The 16,124-nt window shown below is 52.9% G+C and overlaps 8 protein-coding genes across 8 annotated transcripts; 5 read left to right on the plus strand and 3 right to left on the minus strand.

Annotated features, from left to right (window-relative positions):
- Nucleotides 1-603: 603 nt before the first annotated feature.
- CLUP02_06287 (AflYd/sugR/sugar regulator) lies at nt 604-2,296 on the minus strand (the record flags this gene model as incomplete). The annotated part of the gene is made up of 4 exons (XM_049285287.1): nt 604-876; nt 948-1,416; nt 1,504-2,160; nt 2,199-2,296. The coding sequence occupies 4 exons, from the start codon at nt 2,294-2,296 to the stop codon at nt 604-606; spliced, it is 1,497 nt and encodes a 498-aa protein (XP_049142430.1).
- Nucleotides 2,297-2,667: 371 nt separating this feature from the next.
- Nucleotides 2,668-4,889, plus strand: CLUP02_06288 (general alpha-glucoside permease; the record flags this gene model as incomplete). Its single annotated transcript, XM_049285288.1, has 6 exons — nt 2,668-2,756; nt 2,788-2,875; nt 2,950-4,162; nt 4,211-4,688; nt 4,732-4,802; nt 4,858-4,889. 6 exons carry the CDS (start codon nt 2,668-2,670, stop codon nt 4,887-4,889), a joined length of 1,971 nt encoding a protein of 656 aa, XP_049142431.1.
- Nucleotides 4,890-5,285: 396 nt separating this feature from the next.
- CLUP02_06289 (uncharacterized protein) lies at nt 5,286-6,026 on the minus strand (the record flags this gene model as incomplete). The annotated part of the gene is made up of 1 exon (XM_049285289.1): nt 5,286-6,026. The coding sequence occupies one exon, from the start codon at nt 6,024-6,026 to the stop codon at nt 5,286-5,288; it is 741 nt and encodes a 246-aa protein (XP_049142432.1).
- A 2,108-nt stretch (nt 6,027-8,134) lies between these two features.
- Nucleotides 8,135-9,427, plus strand: CLUP02_06290 (aldo/keto reductase; the record flags this gene model as incomplete). The annotated part of the gene is made up of 5 exons (XM_049285290.1): nt 8,135-8,293; nt 8,353-8,431; nt 8,682-8,795; nt 8,864-9,058; nt 9,132-9,427. The coding sequence occupies 5 exons, from the start codon at nt 8,135-8,137 to the stop codon at nt 9,425-9,427; spliced, it is 843 nt and encodes a 280-aa protein (XP_049142433.1).
- Nucleotides 9,428-10,425: 998 nt separating this feature from the next.
- On the plus strand, nt 10,426-11,042 carry CLUP02_06291 (uncharacterized protein; the record flags this gene model as incomplete). Its single annotated transcript, XM_049285291.1, has 2 exons — nt 10,426-10,689; nt 10,821-11,042. 2 exons carry the CDS (start codon nt 10,426-10,428, stop codon nt 11,040-11,042), a joined length of 486 nt encoding a protein of 161 aa, XP_049142434.1.
- A 92-nt stretch (nt 11,043-11,134) lies between these two features.
- CLUP02_06292 (uncharacterized protein) lies at nt 11,135-12,553 on the plus strand (the record flags this gene model as incomplete). The annotated part of the gene is made up of 5 exons (XM_049285292.1): nt 11,135-11,401; nt 11,479-11,725; nt 11,829-12,280; nt 12,339-12,424; nt 12,487-12,553. The coding sequence occupies 5 exons, from the start codon at nt 11,135-11,137 to the stop codon at nt 12,551-12,553; spliced, it is 1,119 nt and encodes a 372-aa protein (XP_049142435.1).
- A 398-nt stretch (nt 12,554-12,951) lies between these two features.
- CLUP02_06293 (uncharacterized protein) lies at nt 12,952-13,349 on the plus strand (the record flags this gene model as incomplete). The annotated part of the gene is made up of 3 exons (XM_049285293.1): nt 12,952-13,094; nt 13,174-13,260; nt 13,310-13,349. The coding sequence occupies 3 exons, from the start codon at nt 12,952-12,954 to the stop codon at nt 13,347-13,349; spliced, it is 270 nt and encodes an 89-aa protein (XP_049142436.1).
- Nucleotides 13,350-13,512: 163 nt separating this feature from the next.
- CLUP02_06294 (surfeit locus protein 6) lies at nt 13,513-15,577 on the minus strand (the record flags this gene model as incomplete). Its single annotated transcript, XM_049285294.1, has 3 exons — nt 13,513-15,168; nt 15,347-15,430; nt 15,557-15,577. 3 exons carry the CDS (start codon nt 15,575-15,577, stop codon nt 13,513-13,515), a joined length of 1,761 nt encoding a protein of 586 aa, XP_049142437.1.
- Between the last annotated feature and the right edge of the window lie 547 nt (nt 15,578-16,124).

Raw genomic sequence — 16,124 nt, forward strand, 5'->3', positions numbered from 1 at the left:
AGCATAGGCAGGCTGGAACAAGGTGCCGATATATCAAATTGCGGTTCTCGTCGGTGGTATCGAGTTATCAACTGCGTCTATTGTAGCATATATACTTTAGGCGCTGCGATGAAGTGAAGGGCCGGAGAGGTATCGAATGGGGTAGGCACAGATTTGGCTTTTCTCCCACTCGTGACAGTCCTGGTATATTCTGTCTAATCAAGGGCTCGTCCTACTCAGAAAGATATGTTCAGCCAGTGTAGGCACTGGTCCAGCGCGTTCGGAGCGCATGACAAGAGTGTTGAATACTGCGAAGCCATATCTATCGAATCAACGAGAGAGACATGTCAAGCGACTGCCGATGGCATCCCGTGACCGGAAAGAACCATTCCTCGCCTGAATTTCTCGCAAGAACCACGGCATGGCGTGTCACTTGACACATCAAGTAAGCGCACAGGTGTCTAGACAAATGGAGGCGGGGCCCATGGTCGATGGTGACACTCATGCTATGCTGGAAGTATCGATCTACACGATACATCCCGAGGACACGGTCAAATGATAGAGAGGCCTTCATGTGCAAGATTCATAGTCAATCACTTGGGTGATTCAATGGTACTGGCTCTGCTATAAATCCTCAACGCATTCGTCTTCCTCGCCCGGCGTCAAAGCCTTGACATTCGGCACCGGTAATTGTGATTCGGCCATAACCAGCATCAACTTCTTATGAAACAAAGACTCCGGTCCACCAATGAGCAAAAGTGCTTTCTGAAGAGAATGCAGTACATCTCTAGCCCCCAGAAGCATACTATTGCATCCGGGCTGTAGGGAGCTAGACAACCACGTGTTGCAAGCTAGGATGTCGATGAGAGCATCGGCAATACGGAATACTTTCAGCTCCTACAGGAAAGGAAAAAAGGGGCAAAATGTCAGCGTCGGCGCGGCCAGAACCTCGGTAGTGTGATACTTACTAGGCCATATCCGTGGGTCCGAATGGCCTGCTGAGAGACAGACCCGAGCAGGCGCATGGCCTCGTGGGCAACCTTGGCAGGCTTCAGCATGGAGAGCATTGCATCATCCATGCGGCTAGACATCTGGTAGTGGCTCAGAGCAAACTGCCACCAGAGTATGTGGATCCAGTTCCCCGTCATCAGCACGTTCACTCGCTGGGTCTCTGGGAGGTTGGGGGCCAGGGCCGAGAAGTCCTGCTTGGCCATGGCCGAGAGGGCGCTGTAGAGATTGTCGGCTTTACTGGAGCCGGGTGTGACGCCCCCTCTGTCTGCCGCCACGACTATGTTATCGTCGAGTAGGGTGAAGAGTTGAGCGAGGAGTTGGAAGGAAGCGTCCACTTCGCCGACTCCTTGGATGTGAAATCCGGAGAGCGGGAAAGTCTGGATTGGCTTGAGGCATGGTGGGAAACAGTTCTGCACGCAGAATGTCCTGTTTCTTCTCTGTCAGCAAATCGACACTCCATAGAGGAGGCTTATCGACTGAACCGTCGCCAGTATGACAGGGGGAGGAACTCACCTCTCAGTTACAAACACCAACCAGAAGATCCGCAACAGCAATTCTCTTTGTTCGTCTGCGAGACTGACTAGGATCTCTGGACGGTGTAGGCTTTGCAAATGCAATTGAGCAATTGCCTCATGTAAGTATACCGTGGCTAGCCTGATGCGTTCTGTATTGGCGAAGTAGATGTGTAGAAAGAACGCAGTCAGTAAAGAGTCTGTCGTGTCTTCCTTGTAGTAAGTGCTTTGATGATGCTGATTGCTCAGATTATGCGAGAGTTGAGCATGATGTGCAAAGCTTTCCGCAATGCTGTTGTCATCTGAGACCAAGTTATGCTGCTTGGAAAGCCGCAATTGAGATAGTCGTAGCTGAGCAATTACCGTAGCACAGATGGCTCCAGCTAATGCCCATGCATCGTGATCATCCAGCGAACCACTGATCCGGGACTTTAGGAATTCCACGTTGACGACGGGCCAAACACATGTTAGATGATCTCGAAACTTGTTCAGGTATTCGATGTAAACCTCCAAAGGGTTCTTCTGGGCAGTACTCTCGTTCTCCACACCGGGAGTCGACGGCGATCTGGGGCTTTGCGTTGGTCCACGAGCCGGAAGAGGGAGACCTGGTCGATTCTGCCGAATCTGCTCCTGGTAGTTTACCACCTTGTGAGTGGTACTCAATCGAGGCCCCTTCGGTCCTCTCTTTCGTGGAACCCGGAGAAACGTGCATTCGACTGATCTTTTTCGGCATTCGTTGCAGGGTGGGCTGCTTCCTTGTAAGTGGCATCGTACTCGCCGAAGCGAGCATCCATCGCAGGGATAGTTCGTACGCTTCTTGCCTTTCTCCATATTCCGGTTTCAAAGGCGATGGTTACATGAGATGTCGGAAAAGTGAATTATGAAAATAGCCAAATCTGGTTCCAAGTCTGGAAGACTGCAGTTGTCTTTCCTAAATACCATTTCAGGCGAATAAATCAAGCGACTGATTCTTGTGGGGGGTATGGATACCCGGACGCGGATTCCCTTTTTCAACCCATCGGCTCCGGGGCCCCTCCTTGTCAAGGTCATCGGATTTCCATGGGTAGCTAAAAATTCCACGAGAATTTAACCGGGCATCAGAGTCTCGGCCTTGTCGCTTGAACTTTTCGCTTGAAATATCCCCGGACCAACCCGCATTATCCACATGGAACCAACACTACGGCCCTTGACGGCTAGGTTGTCCGAGACCCGAGTCAACCACCACCTGATTGCCACGAGAAAAGTTGCAAGTCAGTGAAGTTCTCCAAGACTGCGTACGATCAAGAACCACCGATGCGGGTTGCACGTCGGACGATGTTGGCGCAAGCAAAATGTTTCTGGGAAAAGGCGGGTTGATGATTTTCTTCACCGAGGTCAACCCACGCGAGCAAGAGGCATCAAGATAAATAGTTCTTCATGGTCCCAAATTCGGAAACATGTTCCCCAGATTTCCCCGGACTTTACTACAACCATCTCCATCTTTCCCTGTCATCTTACCAGCTGTCTAGAGTCTGTGCTACCAATGGCGACCACCCCGGCCAATGTCGAGACTGCAAATGCACTCACAGATCCGAGTGCGGCAGAAAAGCACGGCAAACATGAGCCGGTACTTCTGGATCATGTAGCCCACGATGCTCAAGCGGCGACGGAGGGCCAAAAGAACATGTCGGTCATGGAGTCCTTCCGGGCGTATCCCAAGTCTGTGGCATTCTCAATGGTCCTTTCTCTCTGCGTTGTCATGGAGGCATACGACACCTCCCTAATTGGCAACTTCTACGGCTTGCCGCAGTTCCGTCGAAGATTCGGAGTGCGGTTGGAGAACGGCGACTATCAACTTACATCAACATGGCAGTCGGGCTTGCAAAACGCTACTCAAGTTGGTCAAATGATTGGGCTCTTCGTCGGTGGCATCGTCGCGGAACGCTACGGATACAAGAAGACTTTCCTCGGTGCCCTAGTACTTAACATCGTCTTCATCTTCCTCTTCTTCTTTGCGCAGAATATCGGCTACCTTCTCGCAGGAGGTCTGCTTTGTGGCCTCCCCTGGGGTGCCTTCCAAGCTTTGACGACAACCTACGCCGCCGATGTCACGCCCATGGCCCTTCGACCGATCATGACGACTTATACAAACATGTGCTGGGTCATTGGGCAATTCATCGGTACTGGTGTCCTGCGAGGACTCCTTTCTCGCCCCGACGACTGGGCTTGGCGTATTCCCTACGCCATCCAATGGGTGTTCCCCTTGCCCATCATGGTTGGCGTTATGCTCGCACCCGAGAGCCCGACTTGGCTGGTTCGTAAAGGCCGTCTGACCGACGCTCGCAATGCTCTGCGGCGACTAGCGAGTTCCTCGACAACAGATGCTGAACTCGACGTCAGCATCTCCATGATCGCGCATACAAACGAGATGGAGAGACTGAACTCGGAGGGAACCTCATACATCGACTGCTTTCGCGGCACCAACCTTCGCAGAACAATGATTGCCTGCTTCGTGTGGGTGGGACAAGTTGCTTGTGGCGTTTGGTTTGGCAGCAACGTCATCTACTTCCTTCAACAAGCTGGCTTTGACTCGGACAACTCATTCAGCTTTGGTCTCGGAACTAATGCCATGGCTATCGTCGGCACCTTTCTCTCTTGGTTCCTTCTCCCCCATGTCGGACGTTGAACACTATATGTCGTTGGTCTTTGCATCATGTTCACCGTACTAGTGACCGTCGGCGGTATGGGCATTCCGGTTCCCCGTCCGGATCTAGGCTGGGCATCGGGAGCCTTGTTGATGGTCTTCGTCATCACATACGACATGACCGTGGGACCAACTTGCTACTGTTTAGTCGCAGAAATTCCTTCCACCCGACTCCGAATCAAGACAGTTGCTATTGCCCGCAATGCCTATCTACTGGCTAGCATCGGCGCCAACTTCTTGAACCCGCCTATCATCAACCCCAGCGCCTGGAACTTGAGAGGAAAGGGAGGATTCATCTGGGAAGGAATTTGCTTCTGCGAACTGGTTTGGGCGTACTTCTGTCTTCCCGAACCGAAGGGACGCTCCCCAGCTGAGCTTGAGATGCTGTTCGAGAACCGCGTGAGTGCACGCCAGTTTGCACAGGCTAAGGTGGAAGTATTTGCAGACAATGTGGAGAGAGATGAAAAGCACGATGGACCGATGGCGGTCAACGTTGAGGGTCGGTGAGTAGGGAGAGTAACTAGGGAGAGTCGCTGTCAAATACAGCATCATGAGCTCGACCGAACCGAGAAAGTATACGAATACCTTCTTAAACATTCTGCCAATGAGACCTTTGGGTAAATGATCTTCTGTGTTAATGAATGCAACAAGACACTTGACAAGCTTGAAAAGTCACTATTGATGGTGATCGGAGGTGTAGATAGACACGGCAGCGATGTCTTCAAGATCGGTTAGGCAGAACAAAAACCCAGCACAGGCATGAGGAGAGTCACATCCATTCATTCGTATTTACAATCTAGTAGTCGTTTACAGAAGTGGCTTCCAACGACTCAAGCAATTCCTGCGGCCGCGAAGTACAATTGAAGTGTAATACGAAGCAGTGTCCTTTGATAATCAAGCTGATGTGACAACACCAAACGCCCCGGCTCGTGGTTCCACGAAACAAGCAGAGATCTCAGACCTTGTTACCAAACCAAAACTCCGACCCAATATCTCCGTAGGGTATCATTACCTGGAACTCCTTTGACGATAGACGACGTCACGACTGCTCGTACATGAAGAGACACGGGCTCGACAGCTTAGAAGAGTGTGGCCCACGCCTATACATGCAGTGGGGTAATCTGCGACTTCCACTTCTTGCCTTGAGGCCGGCGCCCAACACGCGCGACCTCTCTCTCCGACAGCCAACGCTCCTCGCGCTGTAGTTGCTGCTGTCGTTGCAAGCTGGGGCTGGGGCTAGGACTTTCCGAGCCGCTGGTGCTCTTGGGAGTCATCAGCCTCGTTCTCTTTGCAACACGAGGTTTATCCTCGTGTTCCCCAGCCCCTTCGCGTTTTCTCTTGGTAGAGAGGAGAGACTTTGGCTCGGCATCCTTGGGCGGGGATGGATTCTTGGTCGAATGCTTGGCCGGCGCCTCCAGAGGGTGAGAAGAAGCGGGCTTGTTGTTCTTTGAGTCATTCTTGGTCGGTGCCACTTTGGATTGCTCTGGCATCAAGAACAGAACATCTGGCATGTGCTTCTCGATATCCTTAAACCAGTGAGAGCACAGTTTTTTGAGAATTGACTTGAACCCCCGCTCGCTGAGGTAGGAATGGACATTGTCTACGTCGGGATAGTACTCTTCGAGGAGGTCCTGTCGCATCTGGCGCGGGATCTGGCGCCAGACAGAATCTTGAGACCGAACAAACTTCGAATAGAAGAACTCGAATACACGAGAATGGGCGGCACCGGGAAAGTACTCCTTGCTTCCAGCCTCGGTCTTCTTGCCAATTCTAGCTGCAAGGCAGATGATGGCCAGACTTCTTTCATTGAGCATGGTATATGAAAGCTGATAGGAAGACATCTTGAGTGGTGAAGAGATGGGTTTGTGTTGTGAGAAGAGGAAGAGTGTTGTGTGAGAGAAGTGGTTGTATGAGGCGTAGACGAGTATGGTATGTACAAGAAGAGACTTTGCAGAACGTAGAAAAGTGTATGAAATGAACAAGAGTGTGGTGGATGCTGGGCGAAGAGAATGAGAATCCATGGGGGATGGAAGGCGGTTTATATTAGTCTAGATGAACAATTAGCAGAGTACCGTGTTGGTCCATGGCATCTACCTTGGTTCACTTGACGGCAAATGTTCGACCTGGATGTCGGAGTGAGCAAGTTAGACCACGATGCCTCCTCGGCAGAGTCCGCGATATTGATCAGATCATTGGCTGACCGGGAACCTTAGTTGGTTGAGTTTGAGACTTTAGGGGTTCACTGGCTATGTAAAGTCTGTAGATATGCCAAACAGGTATGATAGCTACGTCGAGGAAGACTCTAGTCCGGGATTTCGTCTTGAAACTGTATCTCCGAAATCGTTCTGACTATTCTCAGCCGCGATGGTGTCCACGAGGCTCAGTCGACCCGGGACTCAAGGTTTACGCCACCAAGCGTCGTGCCGTACCGTTACGACCGAACCCAAACGTTTGGTCAGGCATCCAGGAACGAGTATCTTGGCCTAGGAAGACGGCATGTGCGGGCTAATAATACCGCTAAGCGTATCATACTACGCTTCAAGTAAGGCAGAGAAAGTCCTCGACTGAAGTACATTAAAAGCATGTAATTTCGATATGAGGAATATAGGGTATCAATAGCGAGTAGCATCTGCTGTGATATAAATTAATTGTTCCATCATCTACAGGTCTCCAAATGTTTGGTCTGTGACTTTGCTGGGGGAAGGGGGCATGTAGCCTTCGAGTTCAAGAAAACGGATCAGTGGATTAAGCTTAAATGCCTTCTCTTATTGCCTCATTCGAGAACCCCTGGGCTTAGCTTTCCGACGACCAAGGTACCTGAATTCTGACCTGGATTTGACCGAACAGATGTCAACATATGTGGGCGGACTAGACGAGGATGGCCTGGGTCGTCCAGGCATCATGGTACATTTACATTGGATGACCCAAGATCCGAACCTGTTATAGATGAATTGGCTCGGCAAGATGTGGGCATCGAATTGCCATGCGAGTTAAAAAAAAGCAAACGCCATGTAGACAGTAATCCGAAAATTTCCTGTCTCAATGGGGTGACCAACCTCTTGATTCACCACTGTCCAAACCATCTATTCTACACGTACTAGAAGATCGAAGTGAGAGGCCGTGGAAGGCGTGTCCTGCTTTTGAAAAAATGAATGCCGTGCCAGTCTACAACTTGTCAAGTTCAGTTGTGTTGGCAGCCATGTATTCGCACTGACTTCCGATTTCAAGCTAAGTTTATGCCCGTCAGGCAGGCCCCGAAAACTGCGGCTTCGACGAAACTTCCGTCTTCCGCAAGCTGTGCTGGGTGCAAGTTGCTCTCATCTTCTGGTTTCAGCAGCGATGATCGAGCCTCGTGAGTATATCGTCCAAGCCATCTGTGCTAGTTGATCTCTTGCTGCATTAACGTGGAAGCCGCAGAGGAGGAAGACGGCGATGATGAGTTAAGATTTCAGTGCTAGGAGCGTAGTGTGAAAAGATTGGTTATATAGAACAACATAGACTCGGGAAGCTCAAGACTTTGTACTAGATGTCATCCGAGTTGTGGGGGTCAGCGGACTTAGACGCGGCCTTTAGCACCGGCTGACACCCCTGCACACGGAGCCGAACGTCATAACATCCAGTACGATGACTCGCTAGTTTCAAAACTGAAGCTGTAGAGGCAGAATATGTCAAACAACTCACGAATACGGCATTCGGATTTATCTGTTATAGCCAGTAAATCTGCGGTTTGCTTACTTTTCTAAAGAAAATTACCGGGCTAAAGCTGTAGGCCATGGCTCCGCTCTACGAGAACGATTGATGATGACCCTGCACGAGAACTTATATAAAGTCGCCGATTCTTTCCCTCAATGTCTATCAAATGATGTATCACTTGCAATTCTAAAAAGTTATCCTCTTACTACTCGCTGTCCCTACACACCCACCATCGTCACTCCAATTCCATACCAAGATGGTCAAGACTCTCCCCTTTGGCGGCATCCGCGTCCCAGTACCGGGGTTCGGTGCAATGGGCATAACGTCGGCCATGGGCACTAGGCTCTCGGCTGAGCAGGCGGAGCCTGTGCTTCTAAAAGCAATCGAGCTGGGCTGTACCTTTTGGGACACTGCTGTAAGCCCTGTGCCGCACGTAGCAATTCTCTTTTATGACGTTCCCTTACATGAAATCAGGTTGCGTACGACGCAGGTCTTAACGAGAAGATCCTCGGGGATTTCATCCGCAAGCACAACGTCCGGGATAAGGTTTTTGGTAAGCTCAAGTTCATTTATGGCCTCGTGTGATGATCTAGTATTGACCTTATATGTCAAGTTGCCTCCAAGTGTGGCTTTGATGTCTTCAACAACCGCAGTGTCACCAACTCGAGATCCCATATCCGGTCTTACATCAATGGTACCATCGAAAGACTAGGCTTCGCACCAGACCTGTACTACCTGCATAGAATCGATCCGAGTATGATATTCTCTCTAGCCTGTTTCTACTCATCTAACAAAGGCTATAGAGACACCTCTGTCGGAGTCCATCGCTGCTCTTGACGAGATTCGGAAGGAGGGGAAGACCAAGTACATTGGCCTGTCAGAGTGCTCTGCCAAAGCCCTGCGCGAGGCTAACTCGAGTATGTCCCATCCGCCACAACGACTTCAGCTTCATCTTTCATGCAATTAAAAACTGACGTTTGAAAAGTCGCAAAGGTCGATGCGGTCCAAGCGGAGTATTCTGCCTTTGAGACCCTCCATGAGGAGAGCGGCCTAATTCAAACGGCCAAGGAATTGGATGTTGCCTTTGTAGCGTTCAGCCCGTTGGGCCACGGCTGGTTGGTCGACAACTTCGACTATCAGAGCCCCGACGACTTCGCGCCCGATGACTTCCGTCGAACTGGTATGTAGTCACAGGCACTCGAATGCCTTCCTTCTCTTTCCCCGGTAAGCACATTTTCTGACCTGCATCACAGTCCCCAAGTTCCAGGGAGAGAGCTTTTACAAGAACAAGGCCATCGTGGACGAGATGAAGAAGATCGCTACCGAAAAGGGCTGCTCTCTTGCTCAGCTTGCCCTGGCCTGGGTGGCTGCCCAAGGTCTCATCACCATCCCGGGTACTACCAAGCCGAAGAGGCTGGAGGAGAACCGGGCCTCCCGGGATGTGGAGTTGTCGGAGAGCGAGGTTCTTGCCATCAGGAAGCTGGTGGAAGCCAACAAGCCTGAGGGCAAGAGATTCTCAGCAATGCATGAGGCCGCAGTCGGCCACTAGTATGGACCGTCTAGATCGTGGGCTGATGCTTCTAGCGCTAGCTGTAGATCGCCTAGAACTCAAGCTCGAGAGTAGAGATGCATACATAAATCGGTTGTAATCATCACATTGTCACTCCCGCCTTCCTGAAAAGCTTTCGCTCATCCTGCCACACTCTCGGAGGAAAATTACGGAGCTGTTCCGGCATCTTCACACGAGAGCTCCGGACGGCGATCGGTGGTTGGCGGGGTTATCGGACCCACAGTAAGCAGGTCAACCGGACCAGCTCCCTACACCATGCCCCGCAAAACCGCGCTAAGCTCTGAAGCCGAGTACCTCAGTATCCGGACGCAAAAGTTTGCCATGTGAATGCTGCATACGTTGCGGGAAGCAACTTGTATTCAATGCTGGTCTACGATAGAGCGAACTCGATCTGAATGCTTCTCCCGCCTTTACTGTGCCAATTGCTGTGTAGGGCACGGCGATACAAGTTGTCTCGGCTGGCGGCCTACAGGGCGTACCAAGGCCACGGTGGCCGTTGATTGCAAAGGCATGTTGGAAGCCATTGAAAAAGTGCTTCGCGCAGCTCGCCGTTTCTCCCTAGTGAGACAGGGTGTCAACGCCAGGGGTGGAAATCTATTTCGTTCAGCACACGCGTCCAGCCACGTGTTCACGAGAGTCGCTGATAAGATATCATCTCGAGGCGGAAAAATGGATATCGCGATGTGAAACAGACAGGTCGATAACAAGACAAGAAATTGTGGATTGGATTGATCAAATAGACTTTGGCGGCTTGAGTCAAGACCGGCGAAGACGGGCAGTAATGTCGGCACCTGCGGAGCTCCATGCTACGATTTTAGCGGCGGAAAACAAACATGATGATGTCCCGATGATGCCCAAAATTGAAGAACGAAGAGCACGACAGCATCTCGGCGGACGGATACATGATACATGTGAAGGCCCAGATGGAGAGCTCTCAGTATGTAAGGTACGGGGCAACATCGTATTATTTACAGAAGATGCCTAGTCAGGGTCCACGAGCCGGGGGGGAGAAGGTCCCTCCCTCCCTTCCATCCACCGGGCTCATTGTGTCGTGCTTCAAGGTGGAGCCCAAGCCTCATGGCGCCACAAGAGCTCAACAGGCGCACCTGGCCCATGCACCACAGCTGGGGCGGTGCAATTTCCAGGCTGCGAGAAATTCCATTTACTGGCAGAAGGGGCCAAAACTTAGCCAACCAAGCAGGCCTTCGAGGAGATACAAGCAAAGGGCACACGACAGAAGCGTCAGATCTCTCCTTTGACACATTGCTTCAATCAACAGCTTGCTTCCATCGGCAGGATTGGATTGCTTCTCGCCATCTCTAGCCACCATCACAAAAGGGTGTCCCCAAACTTCTGACACATAACCCACAAGGCCCATTTCAGCCCGCGCAGCAGCTGTCAGCTCCCTGGCCCGATCGCCGAGATAGGGAGAGAAAGAAAGCGCCTCGACATCACGACCGAGCGCCCGCAGCCTTACGACCTGCAAGTAACTTTCCAACACCTTGCTGGCACGTCCTTCATCGCCTTGCTATCCGGTGACGACCTGCGCGACCTGCGACGAGTGTTTAGCGTCTCATCTGCGACCATTGCTTGATCGGGCCCGAATCTCAGGATCATCCCCGAGCCAGCCCTACCTCCCTTTCCCTTTGACGACATACCCACGACACCATCTCGACATCAGACACAATGTCAGCAGCGGCAGGAGGTCTTACCCGACGCCGTGGAGGCGGAGGTGCCGCGGCCGGCGATGGTGAGGCCAGCAATGGCGCCAGCCGGACCAACTCAACGCCCAACATCAAGGATAGCGCCCCCGAGACGAGCTACGAGAGCGGCGAGAACGGCCACAAGATCGCCTTCGACCCCCGCGACATCAGCGAGAGCGCCGAGCGCAGCAAACAACCCAAGCTGACGTTGATGGAGGAGGTTCTGCTCCTCGGTCTCAAGGACAAGCAGGTATGCCGACGACGAGCGCTGCGCACCGATTTCCACACATGAAGCCAGGTCGCTAATTGACTTTTTACACGGTGCAGGGTTACCTGTCATTCTGGAACGACAACATCTCATACGCTCTGAGAGGATGCATCGTCATCGAACTCGCATTCCGCGGTCGCATCAGCATGCAGAAGGATGCCTCGAGAAGACGTTTCCCCCTCGCGGACCGCGTCATTGAGGTTATCGACGACACCCTGACAGGCGAGGTCCTGCTCGATGAGGCATTGAAGATGATGAAGCAGAGCGAGAAGATGAGTGTCAGCTCTTGGATCGATCTGATGAGCGGTAAAGCTACCCCCCTTTCCCCTCCCTAAAATGGAATGGAGCACTGCGCTGTCCACTTCGCCCTTGGAAAGCACTCTGGCTGACGGATGTGGGCCACCTACAGGAGAGACCTGGAATCTGATGAAGATCGGATACCAATTAAAGCAGGTTCGCGAGCGCCTGGCCAAGGGTCTAGTCGACAAGGGCATCCTCCGCACCGAGAAGCGCAACTTCCTGCTGTTCGATATGGCGACCCACCCCGTCGCCGACGGAGGTGCCAAGGAGGAGATTCGCCGCCGCGTCCGCAACGTTTTGACCCAGCGTACTGTCGTCCTCCCCGCATCCCAATTCCTGCCCGAGAACCTCGAATTCCGTTACGTCCGTACTCTTGCCATGGTGTGCGCCGCCTACGCTGCCAACGTGCTCGAGAACGCCCTGAGCACCCTCGGCCACGAGGCCCGCGAGCGCGCCTTTGCCCAGACAGACGAGCTTCTCGCCGACTACAGCCAATGGCCTTTTGGAAAGAAGGCTACCGGCAACGGTATCGGTGCCAACCTGCCTCAAGTCATCGCAGACGTATGTTGAACAGAATTTCCCCATGTGGCTTAATGGCCTGGATCTAACACTTTTGCAGGAAATCAGCAAGGGCAAGGATAAGGAGCTGCAACTCGAAGTTGTGGCTGCCTGTCTTAGTGTCTTCACTCGTCTTGATTCCCTCTTGTAAACCTAATCGACCTCGACATTCTCGAAACCGATCATTCCGCTGCCTCGACTTTGTACAGGGCAGAGAGCACTGAGCGAGTTTCGGGAACACGACTCCCCCATTTCTCAATCCCATCCACAACCTAGACACATCGAAACGCCCCAGCATTGAGCTCTCCCGACCTTCACCAAATTCGAACCCTCACGAGAAATGATAAAATAAAGCAACAGGGGAAAGCGACTTTCTTATGCTCCCCATCAAACCAAAAAATGTGCAGCATGTAAGGTGGCCGTGGGGGAGTAGGATATTGGGTTCGCAAACTTGGGGGCAAAATATCATGAAAGGGCGCCATACCCTTCTTTTTGCCTCATGGGAGAGAAAACGGTTTCCAGCAAGGGAAAAAAAATGAAGGATGATGGGACGGCGAAAAATACACACGCGTGTAGTTGGTTGGGTTTCAACTACTTTTTTTTTACCGTAAGCGATCGTTTTAATGCAGAACACACTCAGTCCACGTCCCGAGAAGCGAGAGCGAAGAGGGAAAATGAGTGTGAGATATCAGTTTGAAAGATCTGCGTGGGCTTGTTCTACCGTCTCCTTGCCTTGCGTTGTTGTCTTAGCTGAGATGTGCAAGATATGGCCATATATCATATATCCGGCCGGTGTTGATGAGAGCTTGAATCTGAAGTCTTCCTTCCCTACGAGTCATACCAACCTCGTAACGATAGCCTCGGAGACACTAACTATCCTCTGCACTGATATACAGTAGTGGAAGTTCACGAAGCGATGAAAACAACCGTGACATGGCTAGAACGATTGAAATATGTATTCATGGGTTCCCTCCTACGCCGCCGTCCCCCTTTTTTTGTGCAGAAGAAAAAAGACAAAACAATGTACAGTAGTTCTCTTTTTGTTCCCAAAAACGCCGTTTTCCATCCATAGTGATGATGCAAAAAAACCGCTCGTCGGTTTTCCTCGGACACACACAACTTGTGTCCTGCCTCCACTGCTCCGGGGGGGGATATCGATTAATCTCCTGTATCGCCAACCTCCTCACGGCCTCAAACCTCATTCCTCACGGTAGCTCTCTGCTCAAGCCTCACGCTTATTTCTTCTTCTTACCGCCGCCAAAGCTCCCCTCAAACCCAGGACGCGCCTTGGTCTTCTTCGCCCCACCGCCGCCAACCTTCTTCCCGCTCTTGCGACCGAGCTTGTGCGCCAGCTTGTCGTCCTTGCGCTTCTTCAGGTTATCCTCGCGCTTCTTCTGCTTCTCGCGAATCGACTTGGCCACCCCGTCGCTGCGCTCCTTCCACGCCTTTTCGCTCTTCTTCTTGGTCTGCTCCTTGCGCTTGACCGCCCTCTTGAGAGCCTGCTCGTCGTCCCGCACGCGCTCGCCCTCGGCGCGTTTCCGGGCGACGAGCCACTGCTCCTTTTCGGCAATGTCGGCCTGCTTCTCCTTGTCGAGGGCCGCGAGGCGCTTCTTCTGGTTCTGGATCTTGATGAGCGCCGTCTTGGGGTCCGAGGGCCCGCGCTTCTTGTGCGTGTTGAGCGCGTGGGACAGGTCGTGCGAGAGCTTCGTCCCGTCGTCGAAGGCGACGCGGCCGAAGGCGAAGTTGGCGGGCTCGTCGCCGTCGTCGCCGCCGAGGCCGACGCGAGGCGACATGACGCTGGGGGAGTTTGACGCGAGCGTCTCCTCGCGCCGGGCTTCCTCCTCGAGCTTGGCCTTTGTGCGGAGCTCCTTCTTGTGCTCCTTGCGCTGGGCCTGCTTGAAGCGGCGCGCCTCGATGAGCTCCTGGCGCGTGCGGATCGGTTTTCCGTCGGGGCCGTCGGCTTTGCGGGCGGCGCGGAGGGCTTCTATGCGGGCTGCGAGGCGGGCGCGGAGGGCGGAGGTGTCGGCGGGGAGTTTGATGTGCTTTGGCTTCTCGGAGGGCGGGACGGTGGAGCTCGTCGAGGTTGTCGTGCTCGCGGTGGCGGCGGCCGCGGTGTCAAAGGTTGGCGAGGCCGGTGTCGAGGCGCCGCTGGACTCTGTGGCCTTTTGTTGTTGGGCGAGGCCGGAGAGGTCGAGGGGGTTGAGGTCGGCGGATTTGGACTTGGACTTTGTCGCGGGTTCGGCCTCGTCGTCGGACTCGTCGACGGTCTCGTACTCCTCGTCCTCATCCTTACCCGCGTCCCTATCGTGGTCGTTGCTGACGGGCTTGGCATCCTTGGACTCGGCCTTCTTCTGTTGCTTCTTGTTGGATTCCTTCTTGGCAGCCGCCGGGGACTTTGCAGCCTTGGTGGCGGCGGGCTTGCTGGACTCCTTGACCTCGGGCACCTCAGCGTCAGCATCGGCAATGGCGGCGTCACCACCAGCAGCCTCCAGCTTAGCAGCCTTCTTCTCAGCCTTCTTCGCCTTCTTGGTCGCGCGCTTCTCCAGTTTGGCTTCCTTCTTCGCCATCCTCATGAGCTGGCTCTGCGACATCTCGGCAGGGTTGGCGTCATCAATCGTGTCGATCGGGAGGTCGGCCGTCTTCTGCTTCTTGTTATAGTCCTTGTTCATCCGCAGGCCCTGACCGGGCAGCTCCCTCTGCACGCCCGGGATGGGCTCGTCGTCCTCCTTGTCCTCTTCCTCCTGCATCGCCTCCAGCTTGCGCTTGTTGCGCGCCGCCCGCTCGTCCATGACTTCCTTTGCGTTGCGGTTCAGCTCGCTGTCGGGGTCCAACTTGGCCGTCTTTGCGGCTTTGGCTTCGGCTTTCGTCTGCTTCGTCCGCTTCCATTGTTCCTGTTGCAAGAAAGAAGCGTGAGCAAAGTGCGCTCTTTAATAGAAGGTACTGTGGTGCTGTGTAGCCAAGGCACAAGCGATGGAGTAGGGGACGAGGCTGGCTTCCTTTCGGTCGCTTTGCGATTTTGCTTTGCAGGGCCATTGAAGGATGTAAGGTGCGGACTGGGGGCAAACATACAGAGTTGTCTTCTCCATAGTACATCTTTGCCGGAATGAGGGACAAGAGACCATCAAAGGCCTTTGAGTGCTCGCGCAGGCGATCCTACGAAGCATGTTAACATTGTGACTTTTGTGGCGATCTCATAGGATCATCACCGCCGCCAGCAGCCTTTCTCTCTCTTTTTTTTTTCTCTTCAGCCGGTGGCGGGGCACGGGCAACACAACGAACCTGCAAAGTAGATTCCGCCATATTCCCTTTGTTCTGTTCCTTGGCCTGTAAGATTCTTATTGAAAGAAGCAAATGTTCTTCTATGTGTTGGCCGCAAAAGGGTGGGTTGGAGTGCTGCTGAGCCAAACGAAAATCAACGGCTAGGCGGGTGCAAGCAGACTCGGTGAACAGAGACAGAGCTTTGATACTGCGGCGGTTGCGGGCGGATTGGCTGCGAATTTTCGGGCAGTTCGAAATTTTTTGGGGTGTGGAGAAATCGCTTATGCGAAATCTTGGCGCTTTTCTGCCACCGAACTATCACCTGTTTTTGGGGGCGGTGAGCTCGATTTCCACCCCGCAATGACATAGCGCCCCGATATACGCATCTTAGCAAGTTGTCCGGCTTCAAACCTCAGGGTCCAAACTGCAGACCCCATCACCAAACTTCTGGCTGGGATTCGCTCATCTTGAAACATATGCTTATCTGACCACCAATGTTGTACTGCCCTAGAGTGCTGCACTGAGATACCGAAGTCAAGTTGTAACCACCAAGGGCATTAATCACTGCTTTGATTGGTAGTAAGTCTTT

Source organism: Colletotrichum lupini, chromosome 3 (assembly GCF_023278565.1).
Source record: "Colletotrichum lupini chromosome 3, complete sequence".
Taxonomy (NCBI): Eukaryota; Fungi; Ascomycota; class Sordariomycetes; order Glomerellales; family Glomerellaceae; genus Colletotrichum; species Colletotrichum lupini.